Source organism: Felis catus, chromosome E1, assembly GCF_018350175.1.
Source record: "Felis catus isolate Fca126 chromosome E1, F.catus_Fca126_mat1.0, whole genome shotgun sequence".
Classification (NCBI taxonomy): domain Eukaryota; kingdom Metazoa; phylum Chordata; class Mammalia; order Carnivora; family Felidae; genus Felis; species Felis catus.
Genome location: NC_058381.1, coordinates 55468805 through 55488406, shown reverse-complemented (window position 1 = coordinate 55488406; position 19602 = coordinate 55468805). Strand labels below are relative to the sequence as shown.

The following is a 19602-nucleotide window of genomic DNA, read 5'->3' as shown; positions in this document are numbered from 1 at the left end:
AGTAAAAGCACTATTACCTTGAAAAATATGCCCTAGGGGATGCTGGAGGTTTGAAACAGGAGATTGTCATCAAATACAGGCTTTACCACTCCAGCCTCATTGCTACAGGCATATTCTTTAGGAGGGAATAAACTCCTTCCTGAGCACTGGCTTTGTGAAAGCAAACTAGAAAGGGAATGACAATTGACATAAACCTTTTGGGCTGTAGGCTGGAAGGGGGATCTCTTGGGTCCCTCCCTGTCTTAGTCCCAAGACCTCAGAGGGAACAGAGGCATCTCCATGGTGACTGGAATAAACTGCTCAAGGGAGCAAAGCCAGGAACTCACTCAGGTCGACAGCTCAGGGATTATGAATAATAAAGTCAGCACCGTTCCGAGGCGATAGCTCTGAAGCTGGGCTCCAGGCCTGTTCCTGACACAGAGTGATAGAAAAAAGGAGCTGTAGGTTTCCATGGCCCCAAATAAACACAGCCTGCTCAGGCCATCTGGTGGCCTGGATTCTGGGAGAGGAGGGGGGTAGAGGAGAGAGAGACAAGCTACCCTGGGGTGGAGAGAAGAGCAGCTGGCAAGCTCCTCTCACCTGCTGCTGTCCCGAACCATCCAGAATAGAGGCCCTTCTGGAAGAAATGGGCCTGAGAGGTGCCACCTGTTCCCTTAAAAAGGTGTGCACTGAAGGCTGAGGCCTGCCTTCTCCTTTCCCTCCTTTGTCCTCCACAGGCTGAAATGGTGCTTCAAGAAGGGGACATTCACAGGGGCAAGAGGAAAGAAGGGAAAAGGTAAAGCACCACCAGGCCGTTCCCGGCAGCTCGGGAGCTTGCAGGCACCAGGCCTTCTCTATGGCCTGTGAGTTGGGGGATCACTACTTTGTGGGGACCCACAGGGCCTTCCTTTCTTCTTTTCTGGACTGCCCTGAGTCAGACTGGCTTTTGAAACTGAACATGACAAAGAGCTAGAGAATGTGAAATATTGCATAGTGGAATTGGTGAGTTGTAGGTTTGGGTATTTATTTTTTAAGTTTATTTATTTATTTTGAGAGAGAGACAGCGCAAGCAGGGGAAAGGCAGAGAGAGAGGGAGACAGAGAATCCCAAGCAGGCTCCTCATTGTCAGCAAAGAGCCTCAGGTGGGGCTCCAACTCATGAAATCGTGAGATCATGACCTGAGCAGAAACCGAGAGTCAGATACTCAACCGACTGAGCCACCCTGGTGCCCCGGGTTTAAATATTTCTACGTGACTTCGAATTACTAACTTAACCTCTAAGCCTCAGAATCTCCATGAGTAAAACAGAGATTTTAGAGCTGCCTCCTAAGGCTGCTGAAGGTGCTAAGCACACGAAAGCACTCAACACTGCCTAGCACAAAGTCAGCAGGCAACAAAGTTAGCTGCTGCTAAGGGATGATAAGGAACTTCTTTTTACTTTCAGAGATCGGGTGGCTTTTACTTTTTGTTTCTCTGCAGCACTGGGGTGGGAAATCCAGTCTTACTAGCTCTATTCCGGATGCTAAGACCACCTTCCTCTCCCCATCCAACACCCCCCACCCCCTGGGGGCAGGGCCGATAGAGTGTGCCTCCTGGCAGGAGTGAGTGGGCAATTCTGCCTCGTTCTTCCAGGAACCTACTTCCTTCACCACCACCTGCTATCTGCCTGGTCCCCAGAAAACACCCCTAGGCTTTCAGCTGTTTGGCTGCAAATCCCCGGGGAGCAGAGCTCAGGACTCTCAGCTCCCCGACCCCCAGAGCTGTGTGATGAGAGGTGGGGGTGTGAGACGCACAGAGACAGGACCATGGCCCCAGGGCCATTTCTGCTTTTAGAATACTGGTGCATTTTTTATTAAAGAAGAGAATAAAGCATTTGTAAATATATTTCTCTCATGTATACTTCAAAGGTGACGCGCTGGTCGGCCGCTACAGAACTGGGGAGCAAACAGGCAGGAGCCCTTCCCCCACCCTATCCCCTCCACCCTAGATGACAGAGACACATTGAGGGCTGGGAGCTGCCCAGCTCCAAAGGACAAAGGGCTCCAAGATGTGTGAACGGAAGGACCAGCCGACAGCGCTCATCACAGTGCTGCCCAGAGAGCAGGGTGGCGCCTCCAGGGAGGTCGGGCATGCTTGTTACGAAAACCCCTTTACCCCTTAGAAACAGATAAGGCATGAAGGTCCCTGCTGGATTCCCAGCAGAGGCCAGGGCTGCCGCCTTCCGCGGGGCTAGGTAGCTCCTCTATTTTCTAGGATCTCAGGATGGAACTGGAAGCCCCGAGGAACTGCTCAGGGCAAGCTGGAGGCCCGGACATCTCTTAGCTGAAGCTGGACTTTCTGAAGCCTTAAAAAGTTTAGCCTGTGACCCAGCTGGGTCCTCAAAAGACCCCCACAAAGGTGAGAGGTTAAGAACAAGCATTTTACGGGAGGGGGGAGACATGGTCTCCACCAGGTCCCATTTCAATACTGTTCGGGACAGGGTGGGAAATCTTGGGGAGTCCCCCGTGAAGGGGGAGCAGGGGCGGATGCTAGGACCACTGGCTGGTGGCACACACCTGGGACATTCTGGGGGCAGCAGTCATGATCTGAGGAGGGGTCGGCCTGTGGGGAGCATGGGAGTGAATGAGACACATCATGGTCCCTGAGATGGGGGCAGGCAGAGGCTAAGCTCGGCAGGTCAGAGGTGGCGTGCAGAGATGGGGGCTCCCCACCACCCAGACTCCTGGAAGGCTTAACGGCCGGAAGGCATTTCCAGGGCTGGAGCCCCAGGAGGCTGGCTGTGAGGGAAGCAGGTGCACTGTTCATGTATGGCTGCCGAGGGGGCTCTCTGTTCCCCTCCTCTGATTGGCTACAGATCTGCAGTGGGCTGAGGGTCTCTGGGGAGAAGCCCGCCTCACCAGGGCTGGAGTTGGGGGCACTCGGGGCCTGGCCGAGGCTCTGCATGGCAGGGGCTGTCTCTGACCTGGTCAGGACTCTGGGGGATGGGGCAGCTGGTGCTAAGGGGATGACAGCGTGTCACAGCTGGGGAGAAGCAGTGGGTGGTCCAGGAGACCCCTGGAACCAGCAACAGCTGGCTCTGGGATCCTCCTTCAAGTGTTTCCAGTTGTGGGAAGGGGTCAGGGAGACCTTGCATTGCAAATCTCTAAAAAAAAAAAAAAAAAAAAAAAAAAAAAGAAAAAGAAAGAAAGAAAAAAAAGAAAAAGCCAAATAGTCCAGAATGGCTTTCAGAAGCCTGGCCATGAATCTGAGAGCAAGGCTCAGGGTCAGGAAGCCAAGGGCTGGGGAGCTGGGAATCCCCGGGGGAATGGGGATGTTTGGCTTTGAAACTCTTAGCTGCGTCTTTGGGCTGACGCAGGATGGTGGAGGGTTCTGGGCGATCCGGGAGGTGTTGGACACCTCCCAAGTCAGCAGAGAACAGACTGGGTCCCCCCACCTCCCCACGCTCCCTGGGCCAGGCAGCAGCCTCCACTGGGCTATATTGCTGCTAAAGGGCTCCCTCACTCACCAGAGGCTGCATGGCCCAGGCATGAGAGGCCCTGTGACCTGACCCTGGGGGGAGGCTGCAGGCCGGGAAAGGGTCACTTGCTGCTGTGCGTCTTCACTTTGGTGGCATTGATGTCGGCCTTGGTCTTCTGGATTCTGGAGAAGATCTCTTTGAAGAGCGCCTTGTACTCGGGCTGGCTCTGCTCCAGCCGCTTGTCCACAGCCTCCACGTGCTGGCTCAGGCTCTTCTCGCCCACCCTGGCCTCCCCCTGGCCCTCCTCGCCCCCGCGAAGGTCTCTCCACGAGCTGTCGCGGGAGATGGGCCGCGAGGTCTGCACGCCAGCATGCCGCACCCCGGCGCCGTGCTGCCGGCACTTGCTCAGCAGCTCCTCGTACTTCTCGAGCAGCGCGTGGTACTGCTCGTCCACTTCCCGCAGGATGGACATGCCCCGCTTGCGCACGCTGTTGGCGTGCAGCGTCAGGTTGCCCGCGTGCCGGCTGGCCGGGTCTTTGGCCACGATGGCGTTGAGCGCCGTGTCGCTGCAGCTCTTGCGGACGGCGTGGCCCGGGGAGGCGGCCGGAGAGGAGACGCCGTCCTGGGCGGCCGAGTCGTCCCCGCTGCCGGGCTGGGGGTCATCGGCCTCCGGGGCCTGGGTGAGGGGCGCGAGCAGGGCCTCGGCCAGGTGGTCCTCCCGGCCCAGCAGGTAGGTCTTCGCCTGCTTCATCTGCTGCAGCTCCAGCAGGTCGGCCTCCAGCTCCTGCACGCGGAGGCGGCAGCCCTCCATCTCGCACAGCTGCCGCTCCAGCTCCGCGTACTCCTGCAGCACCGCCGCGTACTCGCGCTCCGCCCGCTCCTTGCGCTGCCGCTCCTGGCCCACCTGGGAACGCAGCACACCCACCAACGTCTGCAGCCGCTCGTTCTCCTGCTCCAGGGGCCGCGGGCCCAGCTCCAACGAGGAACTGTGCAGGCGGAAGGCATCCTCGCACCTGACGGGGAGCGGGCCGGCAGACATCTGGTCAAGGCCAAGGTCCCGGGTCCAGCTCCCCCACGCTTAACACATCTCCCGGCCAACGGGCAAGATCGTCTGTTTGCTCCTCTGGAGCCACCCTCCGCCCTTTCTCTCCCTGCTCTCTGCCCTGGGTGGCTGACCACGGTGACCTGCGTCAGCCAGGTTTCTGCTCTCTCCTGAGCTGGACCAACGGGAGCCACCGGCAGCAGGTCCGAGCGTGGGAGCAGAGGGAGGTCAGGGAAGGTCTTCCCCAGATTCCTTCCCTGGTTAGTGCTGGCCAGGCGGCACCTGCTTGCCTTCCAGTAACCTCCTTCCCCTGGCCCCTTCAGGCCTAGGGGGGACAGCAGCCCCTCACTGTTGCAAGCCTGGCGTGCTGCAGTGTCCCTGTGGTCTCCCCACACCTTGTCCACACCCCTTCATCCATCACGCCTCAGTTACTCCGTGCAAGGTGCTGTCTCCTGCCAGGACCTTTACTGAAACACCCACTAAACACACAATAGGTATTTTTATCTTAAGAGGTCATCCTGTTAAGGTTTACTGAGAACTGAGAGGTGTAGTGGGTTAACTCCTCCTGAGTTAGAATTCTGGCTTAGTAAAGAGGCGACCTTGGATAAGCTCACATAACCTCTGGGCTTCCGTTTCCTCATCTGAGTAGTGGGGATGATAAAACATACCTCGCGGGACTGCCACGGGAATGAAAGCACTGCGAGTGGCGGGCACACGGCCAAGGCTCACTAAATGCCAGCTGCTGCCTGTTGTTGGCAACAGGATCAGTCCCTCCAACAGCCTGACGATGCACCAACTCTCATTCCCACCTGCCGCCTGGTGCCCACCCTCTCCTTCCTCCGGGACTCGGGGACGCCGTGCAGGGTCCGGACTGCCCCCCACCCCGGGGCACCCTCGCCTACCGGGGACTGGTGCACAGCTCCTTGAGACAGGGGAAGGTGTGGATGGTGCGCCTGCGTTCCCGCTTCTCCCGGCGCACTCGCAGCTGCTCCAGGCCCCGAAGCTGCTCCACCTGGGCCTGCAGTTCCTCCACCTGGGCCTGCAGGCGCTCGATGGTCTCCGTCAGCCTGGGGGTGGGGTGGGGGACATACATGGGAGGGTCTTTAAGGGGACAGGGCCAGCCCTCCTCGCTGCAGCCCTGGAGGGACTGGGGATGGAGGTGGGGACAGATGGGCAACCTTGGGCCCCCGCTTCCTGGTGCTGAGGTCAGAGGGAACTCCCTGTGTGCCCGAGGACCCGCCCGGCCCCTCCAGGGCTGAGCTGACCATCCTCCCTGTGCCACCTCAGTTCCTCCTACACCCTTCGAGCACTTATCACCCTGCACGGCAGTAAAATATTTACATGCCTGCCTTCCCGCCCAGGCTGTGAGCTCCCAAGGGGAGGGGATGTCTCTCTGTATCCCCGTCACTGTATCCGCAGTGCCTGAACAGAGCCTGCTATATAGCTGGTGCTTCCAGAAGGGCTGTGGCCTGAACGTGAAATCCACCACAGTTGACAAGGGCGATCTCACCACCATCCCGGGGTCCCAGGCCCGGGTTTCTGGGAGAAGGAGCATGAGTCACACCCACCAGACCATATGCCCACCGGCAACCCAACCTGACCTCCCCCTCGCTCGCCCCCCAGCCCGCCACCCGGCCCTCACCCATGGATCTTCTGCTGGGCAGCCTTACTCTCCAGCACCAGCTTCTGGTTGGTCAGCTCCAGGTCGCGGGCTGTCAGGTCCAGCTGTTCGTACACTTTGGCATGCTGCTCATTCATGTGCCGCAGCGTGTCCAGCTGCTTGGTTAGGTACTGGAGGGGAGAAGGTTGACAGGGCTGGGGACAGTGTGTGCACGTGGGCCACTCTCCTACTTCTAGGAACACGTTTGCCTGGAGGTATTGGTCTGCAGCAGGGGGGCGGGTAATGATGGTGGAGCAATGGCTGCCTGGGATAGTTGTACAGGTTGTGAACGGCACGAGGCTGTAGGGCCAAGGCTGCGTCTGCTAAGAGGGCACCTTTCCCTAAGTTATACAAGGGCACCACAGGCCAAGGGGTCCACAATGGGGGGGGGGGAGCAGGTGCAGGGCCTCCGTGGCCCCTCACCTCGATCTCCTGCACTTGCTCCTCATTGGTGGCATACATCTGCTGCAGAGACTCCTCCAGCTCCTTGTTCCTCTCCAGCAGGGTCTTCCCCAGCTCTGCGGCCAAGTGCAAGTCTAGTGGAGAGGGGGCAGAGGGTGGGAGAAACATGAGCAGCTGAATGGGCTCAGAGGACTCCGGGGAACGTTCCGAGCATTCACTCTGTGCCTTCGGGACTCCAAGACAACCGGGACACGAGCTGGCCTCAGGGAGCCCGCAGGTCTGGGAGTGGATGAAAGCCGGGAGCGAAGACTTTACACTGACCGTCGCTTCTGCCTGCAGTGTCCTCTCCCCAGACACTCCCAAGCCTCATCCCTCCTCACCTTCCAATCTGTGCTTAAATGTCACCTTCTCCAGGAGCCCTTCCCTGACCGCTGACTCAAAACCACACCCTCCCCCGCCTCATACTCCCTCTCTGTTTAATTTTTCTCCTTCGTGAGTATCACCACCTAACTTACCAATTTGCTCATTTATCGTGTTCATTCTCCCCCCCCCCCGCCCCCCTGATTAATTGTAAGCTCAGAGGGCAGAGATTTTGCCCATTTTGTTCGCTGATATCCCAGGCCCTGCAACAGCAGGGGCATAATAAATATTTTCTGAAAGAATGAGTGAGAGGAATGTGCTAAGAGAATCGACAGACGTGGGGCCAAGTGCCCTGGGATGAAAGGTAAGGGAGAGAGAGCTCACTCTTCCTGGGATCAGTGGGAGGCTCAGGCAATGGGCAGCTTTGGGTTTGGAAGGGTGACTAGGAGCTCGCCGAGAGGTGAAGGAAACAGAAAGACTTGCTGGGTATTAGAATCGGATGAGGGGCGCCTGGCTGGCTCAGTCAGTAGAGTGTGTCACTCTTGATCTCGGAGCTGTGAGTTCAAGCCTCAGGTTGGGTGTAGGGATTACTTAAAAATTAAAAAAATCTTAAAAAAAAAAAGAATAAGCTATGACTTTATTAAAAAAAAAAAATTGGATGAGGCTTCAGAGCCCTTTGGCCCAACCTCCTTATTTCATGGAGGCCAGGCTGGAGAAGGAGACAGAAGAATGACCCATCCAAGGTTATGGCCACACTGGAAGCAGAATTCAGGTCTCCCGGCCCTGGTTGGGGACCATCTGGTCCTAGTGACATGCACCCCTCTCAGAAACCTCCTTTCTCTGGGCAGCAAAACCATCATCCTCTTCCCCCCCACCCCTACCCCCCCCCCCCCCAGCAGCCCTGATTCTTGTACCCTAGGACTGGAAACTGCTCTCCCCTCCCCCAGCCAAAGGTGCATGAACACTGTCAGAGAGGCAGTCAGGGAGGGGGTCTAGCCTGTTTCTGGGGGGCTGTGTGGTGTGGGGGGGGAGGATTAAAAAGAAGTGGCAGGTGCTGGTATCCCTAAAAATTCTCTTTAGTGGGTCTGGAGTTATGTGAGGGCCCCTAGACATTTGGAGTAGATATTCCTCCGAATATATGCCTCATTCTTCTTAGAAACAAGGGAAATAACATACTTACTATCATAAAGGAAAAATTTATTATTTCTTTTATTTATATATATTAAAAATTGTTTTAATGTTTATTTATATTTGAGAGAGAGAGAGAGAGAGATAGTGCTTGAGTGGGGAGGGGCAGAGAGAGACGGAGACAGAATCTGAAGCAGGCTCTAGGCTCTGAGCTGTCAGCACAGAGCCTCACGTGGGGCTCGAATTCATGAACTGTGAGATCGTGACCTGAGCCAAGGTCACTGACTGAGCCATCCAGGCGCCCCTATATATATATACACACACACACATATATATTTTAATGTTTATTTCCTTATTTGGAGAGAGGAAGAGAGTGCGGTGTGCGAATGGGGGTAGGGGCAGAGATAGAAGGAGACAGAATCCGAAGCAGACTCTGCATAGTCAGCACAGACCCTGATGCAGGGCTCAAACTTGCAAACCCCGAAATCATGACCTGAGCCAAAATCTGATGCTTCACTGACTAAGCCACCAAGGCACCCTGAGGGAGAAAAAATCTTAAGCAGACTCCACACTCAGAGTGGAGCCCGATGTGGGGCTCAGTCCCACAACCCTGGGATCATGACCTGAGCCCAAATCAAGAATCAGATGCTTACCAGACTGAGTCACCCAGGCACCCCAAGTTGCTGTGCACTTTAAATGAGTGAATTAGCTGGTGTGTGAATTACATCTCAAAAAAGCTGTTAAAAACAAAAACAAAAACAAAAAACCACAAAAAACAAAACAAAACACTTTAGGCAGTTTAATCCAGAGACAGAGACTGATGTTAGGGAGCAAGGCCCTTCAAGAGGTTGGTGATAGGCTCATGACTGGGTTTACAAGGCTCTTTTCTTTTTAATTTTTTTTTTTTAACGTTTATTTATTTTTGAGACAGAGAGAGACAGAGCATGAATGGGGGAGGGTCAGAGAGAAGGAGACACAGAATCTGAAACAGGCTCCATCCAGGCTGTCAGCACAGAGCCCAGAGCCCGATACGGGGCTCGAACTCACAGACTGCGAGATCATGACCTGAGCCAAAGTGGGCCGCTTAACCGACTGAGCCACCCAGGCGTCCCAGGCTCTTTTCTTTTTAAAATCACTTTAAGGTTTGTGTTAGGTGTACTTGATGTGAACATTCAAGCAGCACAGAAAGATTAAAAATGGTGACCAAAAATGACTTGGAAATGTACCTCACATATTCTTAGATCTGTAACTGGGAAGTCCATAAACAAATGGATGTGGCCTCAAAAGGTTATGACAGAATGGTTATTTGTAAGTAATAGAAGTTACAGTCTGTGTGTGTGGCACGAGAGGAGAGGGGAGGAAGCAGGTAGACAAAAATGCCCCATTTCGAGAAAGATGCTGTCCAACATGCTGGTCACCATTCTTATAAACATCTCTCTGGGCTTAAAGCAGCTATAGGTACAAGTTTGTATGACCAGGATGTTTTCTGTACCTGTTTTTTTCACTTAACAATTTGGCATAGGGGTGCCTGGGTGCCTCAGTTGGTTAAGCGGCCGACTTCGGCTCAAGTCATGATCTCGTGGTTTGTGGGTTCGAGCCCTGCATCAGGCTCTGTGCTGACAGCTCAGAGCCTGGAGCCTGTTTCAGATTCTGTGTCTCTCTCTCTCTCTGACCCTCCCCCATTCATGCTCTGTCTCTCTCTGTCTCAAAAATGAATAAATGTTAAAAAAAAAAAATTTGGCATAAAGAGTTGTGTCCACATATATCTACATGGCCACTTTTAGTGGATGTGAATATTCTATTGTATACTAGTCCCCAATAGCCACCCCTAAATATTGTTGTTGGAATTTTATGTATTTCCACTCCCCCCCCTATTGAAAATGAAACTATACAAAAATTCATAGTACAAAAATCTTTGTGCAAATCACTGCCTGTATCCCGAAGATACTTTCCCAGAAACAGAATTACCAGGACAAAGGGTAGGCCTACTTGATTCATTCTGCCAAAACGCTGTCCAGAAAACTTGAGTCTTTTTCCCATCAAGAGGTCGTTTCTTGAAACATCCCTCAATCTAGGCTGATGGTATAAATCCAGATCGAGATGTACAAGGGCAACTCTTCTGGGGCCGATGTGATGTGGTCCGGGGATTCAGGTCTTTAATGCTTTCCCTGTTCAGACAGTGATCGGTCCAGAATCCCCAGAGGACAGAGGGTCTCTATAGCCCCTCCTAGCGAGTTTCATAAATATGGTTGTTTCAGCTGAGCCCCTTGCTTGGCACCAGACAGGTCTGGGGAGGGGGTTTTCTTCTCAGAAGAGCCCCAGACAGCAGTGGCTCACAGTGGGCATTTTTAGAGCAGGACCTCAGGCTTTTTGCCAGCCAAAGCTGGGGGTAGGACTGATATCACCTTATGAAAGCGAGGGGCCTGGCTAGCCATGGGGCCTGGATAAAAGGCCAGGCTGCCTGTCAGGAACACAAGCCTGGAGTCTGCTCCCACACATAAAGGTAAGGTTTTGAAACAGCCAGAGTGGAGTCTCCAGGCCGGGCCTAAGCCAGGAACGCGGGGCCCTGTGCCCGGATGTCATCCGGAGGAGTTTCCCAGACAAGTGCAAAGCTGCTATCCTGGAGCAAGGCTGCAAAAACTTAGCCCGGGAAAACACAAGCTGCTCTCCTAAACAGCTACCTCAGACATTAAGGAAAAGAATCATATAGGGGGCGCCTGGGTGGCTCAGGTCACGATCTTGCAGTTCATGGGTTCGAGCCCTGTGTCAGGCTCTCTGCTGACAGTTCAGAGCCAGCAGTCTGCTTCCGATTCGATGTCTCCCTCTCTCTTATTCTCTCTGCCTCTCCCGCCCTCACTCTCTCTCTCAAAAATAAATGAACATTAAAAAAGAAAAACGAAAAACGATCATGTAGATCTCAGAAGAAGCTTCAGCTTTGAGCAATTAACATCTGATGACGATGGCAAGAAAAACCAGGTGCCTGATACAGACCAGTCGGGGAATGGGCCACTTGCAGTATGAATTTATTCACTCTGAGTTGGGCAGAAGTCTACAAAGTGTGAAGGCCTCTGGACCCGTCCGTCCACAAAGTGTGAAGTCTGCCATTTAACGTCGTACAACTGCAGCCCTATGTTATGTCGAGGGCTCAGTGGAAATTCGGGAGCCCAGCAAGACCACCGCTAGCTGGCGATGAGGGAGCCATAGCGCCTTCCTACTCTCTGTAATGCGATGGTGAATGTTTGGCTCACCCCCAAACAGTATCAGATAACTCAGGTATAAATGAAAAACAACAGAAGGCCACGTTCACCAGTGTTTTCTCCTTCGGGAACTGTCAGGGGGGTCTGTGAAGAGGCCACTGCTAGTGATGCCGGCCCCTGTGTTGGCATTGGGGGCACGGGCTCCACGGCTGATCTGCTCGGCGTTCCCGCAGCTTAACCTAGAGTCCGAGACTTCAGGCTCCGAAGCTGAGTGAGGAAAGGTCAAGAACAACTGCATTTTATGCTTTTCCTTCCAGGTGAGCACGTGAGCTGGGCGTGCGTATTCCTGCCGCTGGCCGGCTGGGCCAGCTGCAAGTCATGCTATAAACCAGCGACATAGAAGCTTGCGCTGCAAAGGCTCCGCATGTAACCAGGCCGCCCAATGACTCAGGGGTGGGGAGGAAGGGAACACAATAGAAGCTGTCTGGGGTGGGAGAAAAATCTCAGAGAGTGTCTCAGGGAAACTGGATCACAGTGCAAGCTAAGCTGGTCAAAGGCCAGGAGGGATCACAGGAGAGGTCTAGAAGGTGCAGAGCAGGGGACTGGCTGGAGCCAAGCGCTGGGGAAGGTACACCAGCTAGCAGAGGCCTGGCGGTGTCTCTGGACTCCGGGCGGAGTGCGGTTCCCCCTGGACCAGGGGTGGGGGAGGCCCGGGGGTGGGAGAATGGGAGAGCTGGCTAAGGAGGAAGTAGAAATCGGAGTAATAAACAATCTGTCATGGCCAGATTAATGGTCACACTGGACCAAGCTGGGGAAGTTACCGAGTCTGAATGGGCATCTCCCCTGGACCCTGGGCCCTGGAGTTTTCTGGGGTCTCCTGTGGTGGGCTTTGGCAGTGTTGCCCTCTGAGTGCCTGCTGACGTGTCCTCCATGAGCCCCAGAGGCCTGAGAGGGAGTGGCCGGCAGCCAAGGGGATGTCTCTGAAAAGAAACCCTGAAATCCCACTGTCCCCCCTGTTGGGGTTGGGGTGTGGCCCCATAGACTCTGGAGCAGAGAGGTGGGAAAGGGACAGGGGACAGGCACAGGGAGGAAGGAACAAAGATAAAGGCAGTGAGAGGAGAAGATCTATCACCTGGCAGGGCTGCGGGGTTCCTGCTTACAACCTCTAGGGCATGAATGTCGGGAACTCTGGGTCCACACAATTGGGGTCCGGTCACCTCCCTCTCCTTGTCATGTCAGAGCTCTTGCCCAAGGCTGAGACTCAAGGTCAGGCACCCAGGGCTTCACATCTGTGACTCAGCAGCCATCTCTCGGCATGGAAAGAGGTACCAAAGGCCCACCATGCCTGGTCCAAGGTCGAGGAGGGAGGCGGGCAGAGAGGGAGAGAGCCAGTGTGCTTAACAATCAATGGCTTTTTCTATTTTTACAGGTGCTTGTGTCAGTGGGCGGAAGGAACATGGTGAGGATCTAGGACCTTGCTTGTCCCAACTGCCTCCCTCCACTGGGACAGAACGGAATCAAAGTCAAACAGCAGGCCAAGCTTCCAGAGTGTAAAACTGAGGTCTGCCCCCAGGGCAGGGGGGAAACAAACACAGAGGAGAGACCCAGCTGGCTGAACAAACCACTTCCTGAGCCACTCAGAGGCAACCAGGGAGCAGCTGGGCAGGAGAGAATTTGGGGGTTGGATACAGGGAAGGGGGACGTTACAGGCACCTGATCCCCAGTGTAGCTGGCCTTCGGCCGACGCTTCGCCCCACCATCCAGCTCTCTGTGCCGGGCTCTAGGAGGTGGTGCTGCACTGGCTGGGCCTGAGGCTTCCTCTGAACCCACCCCTGGCACTCTAGAAGCTCCTACCTTCTAGTCACACGTGGTCTTTTCATGTTGCTCTGTGCCTTCGTACGCCATCCACTCTGCCTACAATGCCCAGGCAGCCCTTATTCAACCCTCCAGCTCAGAGGGCCTTTTGCATCAACCTTCATGAGTCTTACACCAGAAGGCCCTCTGTCTCTGCTCTCACTGCCTTCTGCCCTCACCCAGGGCGAGCAGACATTTGTGTTTTTTGGCTCAAGAAGTCCAATTTCTTCTGACACTGCCTCATTTCTGGTTTCCCTCCTTGTTCCTGGACCCTGGCTACAGGGACCCTGGCTACTGGGGCTACAAAGCAAGGCCAGCTGCTGCAGACCAGCATGGCCATCCCCTACCCTAGCCCCAGAGCATGGCAGCCCGGCTCCGCTCGAGTCTCGACACCTCTCGCTCTCCAGAAGCAGTGTATCTCCCACCCCTACTTCCTGGCTCCTTCCTCCCACATCTGGGCCGGGCACAATGCCAGAGACTTTGTTAGGGGTGCGGGAATGAAATGAGACAGCAACAATATCAGCATCAGCCTCCCAGGAAGCCATCTTCCCGGGAGCTCAGCTTCCAATCTTTCCATCTAGGCCTGCCTCTTCCATGAAGCCCTCTTACCGTATCCTAACACCCACACTTAGTTACAGGCCCACCTCTACCTGCCAGGGTGCACCCAGGAGGCCAGGGCTGGGACTGTTCCCAGCTCCCAGGACGGTGTCTGACACTTAAATGTCAGCCTGATGGGTGTGTGTGGGATGCAAAATTTGGGGGGTAATGCCCAGGATGGGGGACCGGGTTGTCACAGCCAGTATTGGACATCATACTCCAGGCAGGGAGGCTGAGGTTAGACTCTAGGGTGAAGGATATGGCAGAGTTCAGCCCAGCACCCCTAGTCCCACGCTGGTCCCCCAGAGACCGATTAACCCACCACGCTCCTGAGTACAAGGACAGTCTCATCTACCAGCAAATCTGGCCACGTGGGGATGCGGGTCAGGGCCAGGAATCAAAGGCTCCAGGATCTGGTCAGATGCCTCACATGAGGGCAAAGCTAGGCATCTGGGGTCCCATGGATAGGCCACTCAGAGGATGGGGTGTCAGTAGACACTGAACCAGAGTTGTGTCCACACACCCGCCTGGCTTGCTGGGTGACAGTGGTCACTTCTCCTGGACACGTTTCCTTGCCCCTCCAGCTCTAACCATCCAAGAATGAGGTACTTTGGGGGAAGAGAGGGTGGATTTGACTGTATTCCAGCAGACCTTGGCCCTGACCCTCTTAGGCCTCCTCCTCCTTCCTGTCCTACAGCTCCACCCCCTGCTCAGAGTGATGTCACGTTGGCCACCTCATCACCAGATTCTAACCCCCTTCCAGCCACCCTCTCTACACTCAGATGGGAGTGGGGGAGGTGGCTCCCCATTTACTCAGGCTGTAGTCTGGTGCATTGTTCAGAATGCCCAAACCCGGTTCCCTCCAACCATGAATCATTTGGGAAAAGGCAGGGAGGAAAAGGCCCTGGGGACCCCCTTCCCCTCGAGCCGTTTGGAGACTCCAAGTTTTTGCTGCTTCTTGGCCAGCAGGGTCCCCAAACCCCTATACCCTCCCTGGGTAGAGGGTAAAGAAGTTGGGGAAACTTTCTGGGAGCCTTAGAGCTCAGGAATCCTGGCAGGGGAGGGTGCCACCGGATTTGGAATGGGATAACTTTCCCCTACACACACACACACACACACACACACACACACACACACACACACTCACCATTCCTCTCAGCAAAACATAGCCAAGGAGCCACCTCCAGGCCTTCACAGACTTCTAGCCAGTACTCAGGCCCCCAATAATAGTAGGGGCGCCTGGGCAGTTCCTGCCTCTAAGATGAGGTGGGTGCTCTGGGGGAAGTATGCCCCTGTCGTTCGGGGAACGAGAATGGCCGCTCCCCCCACTTTTGTGTGTCTCCGCCGGTCCCGCCCGGGTCTTCTCGGGCAGCGCTCCCTGTCTCCACGTCCCCATTCTCCAGACGCATCACCCTCGGAGTCCGGCGCTCCGGGTCCAGCCCAGCCCTCCCCGGGGTGATACTGCTCAACAATGGAGAAGCGGACAGGGGTCGCGGGGCGCACCCCGCTTTCCCGCCGCACCCACGCCGCCGTGCTCACCCTGTTCCAGGTCCTGCTGGTCGTACCAGGGCTCCTCTTCCTCTGTGAAGTCCTCCATCACGGCGGCTCTCCGCATGGCCCCGCGGGCGGCGGGCGGCAGGCGGGCGCTGCGGCGGCGCGGCTCAGGGCCGGGGCGCGGGGCCCGGGACAATGCGGTGGAGGCGGGCCGGGCCTCCCGCGTCGCGGACTCGGGCTGCAGTGCCCCCGCCCGCGCCGCGCCCCCTCGCCATCGGCCGCAGACCGGGCGCCCACGCGGGGCTGGCGCGCCGCCGCGGTCCGGCCCGGCCGGGGTCCTGCGGAGCCGGGGGCACCCGGCGGCGGCGGCACAAAGGGTGGAGGGGCGGAGACGGCGGGCCGGAAGGCGGCAAGGAGGGCCGGGGTCAGCCGGCACGTCTGGGGCACTAGGAGTACGCGGGGGCCACGGCGGGCGCCCCCCGCCCGGCTTCGGCCCGCGCTGCCCCCGGCCCGCCCGGCGACACCGGGAGCCGCCGCTGCATCTTGGCGGGGTCCGCCCCGCGCTTCCCTAGCCGCCCGCTCCGCGGGGTGGGGCCGGCCGCCTCTGACCAATCGGGAAACGTATGCAAAGATGGAGGCGGGGCCGAGGGCGGGATCTCCTTGGTGTCTCGGTGGGCCAGTTGCTGATTGAACCTCACCCTCCCTCTACGTCCAACTCCTCCAACTATGGCTCAGTGTCTGAAATGAAAAAATTTTATTTTGTTTACCTGCTGTTGTCTCTCTCTCTCCCTCCAGATCTCCTGAAAGCACAGTTCTTGCCTCTCCTGTTCACAGCTGGCTCTTCAGTGCCTAGAACAGGCTGGCCCACTGGTAGCTTCCATGGACACCCTTTGAATGAATGAATGTTAATTTACAATCACCTTTAAGAAGTTGAGTGTTTGAATATTTGTGGCCGGAAACTTCAGGCCGGGAGTGGCGAAGTTTTGGGGTGTGTTACCTGCATTCTGGACCTTTCCCTTTAAGGTCCAGTTTCCCTCCCCTTCCCTCTCCTTCCGTATTCTATACCCAGTTATACCAGTTAAAGCCATACATGATTTCACCTTCTAAGCATCCTTTCCTTAAAGGGGTCTCAAGCATTCATGTAACTGATTTTTATTGGACCCATCATGTGCTGGTACTGTTGTGGCATCCTGAGTATATCCAACTCTGAACATACGTGTCAAATATATCCAACAAAGGACTTGTATCCAGAATACAGAAAAAAATATCTGTAAATCCACAGGAAAGACAGTCCAGTAGAAAAGTGGGTAGGGGCGCCTGGGTGGCGCAGTCGGTTAAGCGTCCGACTTCAGCCAGGTCACGATCTCGCGGTCCAGGAGTTCCAGCCCCGCGTCAGGCTCTGGGCTGATGGTTCAGAGCCTGGATCCTGTTTCCGATTCTGTGTCTCCCTCTCTCTCTGCCTCTCCCCCGTTCATGCTCTGTCTCTCTCTGTCCCAAAAATAAATAAACGTTGAAAAAAAATTCTTTAAAAAAAAAAAAGAAAAGAAAAGTGGGTAAAAGACTTGACCAGGCACTTCACAAATGACCAAATGACCCAACAAACATGTGACAGGGTGTTCAACTTCTTTAGAAGGATCCACATTGTAGGGGAAGAGAAAGGAAATGGGGTTTGCAGAGGTAGGAGTTGGGTTGAGAGGTGGCCTTGATAAAAGCCTTTCCCAACTCTGCACAGCTCTGGAATCTGAATCCGGAGAGATCCTTCAAAGCTATTCCAGTGGCAATGAGGAGAGGGCCTTTATACACCCCCCACCCCGCCCCCCGTCTTGCACATATCAACGAGTCATTGAATGGATGCAGGCGGTGAATGGGAAGCAGTGCGGATCTTGGGCAAAGGAGCTCTTTTCAGCTCCTCTTTTCTTAGAGAGGGCTGACAGCTGAGGACTGTCACCCAGCAGGCTTTCCAGCAGTTGGGGAAACACATCCTTCAGTCCTGAAAGGGAATCTGGGAGATGAATCACAGCATACATCATATATGCATATCCTGTAATCTAGCCATTCTGTTTCTTATATATGTGCAACAGAAGTATGTACATGGGGCACCTGGGTGGTTCAGTCCGCTAAGCATCTGACTCTTGGTTTCAGCTCAGGTCATGATCTCACCTTCATGAGTTTGAGCCCTGTATTTGGCTCTATGCTGACAGTGCGGAGCCTGCCTTGGCATTCTTTCTCTCCTTCCCTGTCTAACCCTCGCTTGTGCTCTCTTTCTCTCTCACAAATAAATAAATAAACTTAAAACAAAAAAGAAATATGTACATCTGTTAGCAAAAGACATGTACAAGAATGTTCATAGCAGCATGACTGATAATAACCCAAACTGGAAACAACCTAAATGTCCAACAATAGTCAATGAATAAAATGTGGTATCTGTGTGCAATGGAATATTATATAGTACAAATAAAATGTTGAGTGAAAGATGCCAGGCACAAAAAAGTAAATACTCGAATTGGCATCCTATTGTTTCTATAACAAGTTACCCTGAATTTAGCAACTCGAAACAACACAAACTTGCTGACAGTTTTTTAGGCTAGAAGTCCAACATGGCTCTCACTGGCTGAAGTATAGGAGTCTGCAAAGCTGTATTCCCTTCTGGAAGCTCTAGGGAAGAATCAGTTTCCATGAGTTTTCCACCTTCTAGAGGCCACCCCACATTCCTTGGCTCATGGCCCTCTTCCTCCATCTTCAAAGCCATCAACAGTAGGTTGCACCCTTCTCACACTGCATCATTCTGACTCTCTTCTGCTTTTTAAAGACCTTGTGATGACACTGAGGCTGCCCGATAAGCCAGCATAATCTCCCCATCTCAAGGTCCTTAACTCAATCACGTCTGCAAAGTTCCCTTTGCTATGCAAGGTGACGTATTTAAAGGTAACGATTAGGATGCGAGCATCTTTAAGGGTCATTCTATTTACGTAAAGTTTCCAAACTGGCAAAAAGGAATCTGATCAGGATAGTGAGTGAGGATCCATGTGGGGAACTCTGAGGGGCTGGGGGTATTTTCTTTCCTGGCCCAGGTGCCGGTTACACAGGTGTGTTCCTTTGCGACAAATGTACACTTAGGATGTGTACACTTCTTTGAATATATGTTACATACATTAATAACATAGTTTACCTAAGAAGAAAAATAAATCTATGGTTGACACATAAGCAATCTCTGTCCCTGTGCGGCTTTCCTTCTAGTGGGGATAAATAAATTACTGCGACCTGTAACATGTGCCATGAAGGAAATTAACAGGGTTCTGGGAGAAAGTTTGGGGCAAGGTTTAGGTTTAGCATTCAGGAAAGACCTCCCTCAGAATGGGACATCTAAGCTAATACCTAAAGGGTGCAATGGTGCCAGCCACGTCAAGCTCTGGGGGAAGAGTGTTCCAGGCAGAAGCAACAGCAAGGTCAAAGACCTTAAGGCAAAAAGAGCTTGACCTATATTAGGAACTGACGAAAGGCCAGTGTAACTGAGTGGAGTGGATGAAATGGGAATTAGGGACAAGAGAATAAATTGGGATTCCCCCCCCCCCCAACTGGACATGGCTTGTTATTTTCAGTTGTAAAAGATCGGTGGTGGGGTACCTGGGTGGCTTAGTTGGTTAAGGGTCCAACTCTTGGTTTTGGCTCAGGTCACGATCTCTTGGTTCGTGAGTTCAAACTCCATCTCGGGCTCTGTGCTGACAGTGCAGAGCCTGTGTGGGACTCTCTCTCTCCCTCGTTCCCTGCCCCTACCCTCACCCTTTGCAAAATAAATAAATAAACTTAAAAAAAAAAGATCAATGGCAATTTTGGAGCATGAAGTGGAGGGGAGGGAGCAAGAGTGGAGGCAAGACTGGTTTGGAGACCCTTGTGATCATCTGGAAGGGAAGTAATGGCGGGATGGGCAAGGCTGGTAGCAGTGGAAATGGAGCAAGACGAGAAACATTTTGCGTTTTGTGTGCAGATGAACTGACTGCCTTAGACTCCCGGCTCTAGTAACTGGGCGATAGTGATGCCATTTATTGAGCTGGAGGCAAAAGTGAGTCTAAGGGACCAGCAGGTTGGGGTGGGGGGTAAGTTCTAGAAGGATCTGGTCAGCGCTTCATGCCCACCAAGTCTCCTTCCCATTTGCTCATTTCTTCATTCTGCAGCTCTGTGGGAGTGCTGCCCCTAGGGAGTTTAGGAAGTCCCAGGGGAGAGCAGGGGCAAAGAGCTGAGGGCCAGGGCCTGGGGAGGGCTGCCTCAGTTTCCCCAGCCTGGGCAGTGAGGATGCTAGTTAGAGCAATTAAAGGCAGCCCCAACCTAAAGATTCACTGATGCTTTCAGTGGTGACTTAGATGACCCCTATGTGTGAAAACATCCAGCTCCTGGGTCACCTCTCAGCCTTTACCATACTGGCCACACCCTCAGCA

General features: G+C 54.3%; 1 protein-coding gene across 1 annotated transcript; it reads right to left on the bottom strand.

The window, feature by feature from the left end:
* Positions 1-1802: 1802 nt before the first annotated feature.
* On the bottom strand, positions 1803-15706 carry CDR2L (cerebellar degeneration related protein 2 like). Its single transcript, XM_023243962.2, has 5 exons — positions 15215-15706; positions 6561-6673; positions 6120-6268; positions 5380-5544; positions 1803-4448 (listed from the first exon to the last, which is right to left on the bottom strand). Exons 1-5 carry the CDS (start codon positions 15288-15290, stop codon positions 3557-3559), a joined length of 1395 nt encoding a protein of 464 aa, XP_023099730.2. The 5' UTR covers positions 15291-15706; the 3' UTR covers positions 1803-3556.
* Between the last annotated feature and the right edge of the window lie 3896 nt (positions 15707-19602).

What these genes read in the sequence shown, in the direction of transcription:
- CDR2L (XM_023243962.2), bottom strand. Translation starts at nt 15,290, where the DNA reads ATGCGGAGAGCCGCCGTGATGGAGGACTTCACAGAGGAAGAGGAGCCC. An exon ending in CCAGCAGGACCTGGAACAGG is followed by an intron (nt 6,674 to 15,214) that starts GTGAGCACGGCG and finishes CCTCTCCACTAG; the next exon opens with ACTTGCACTTGGCCGCAGAG. An exon ending in GAGCTGTGCACCAGTCCCCG is followed by an intron (nt 4,449 to 5,379) that starts GTAGGCGAGGGT and finishes GCTCCCCGTCAG; the next exon opens with GTGCGAGGATGCCTTCCGCC.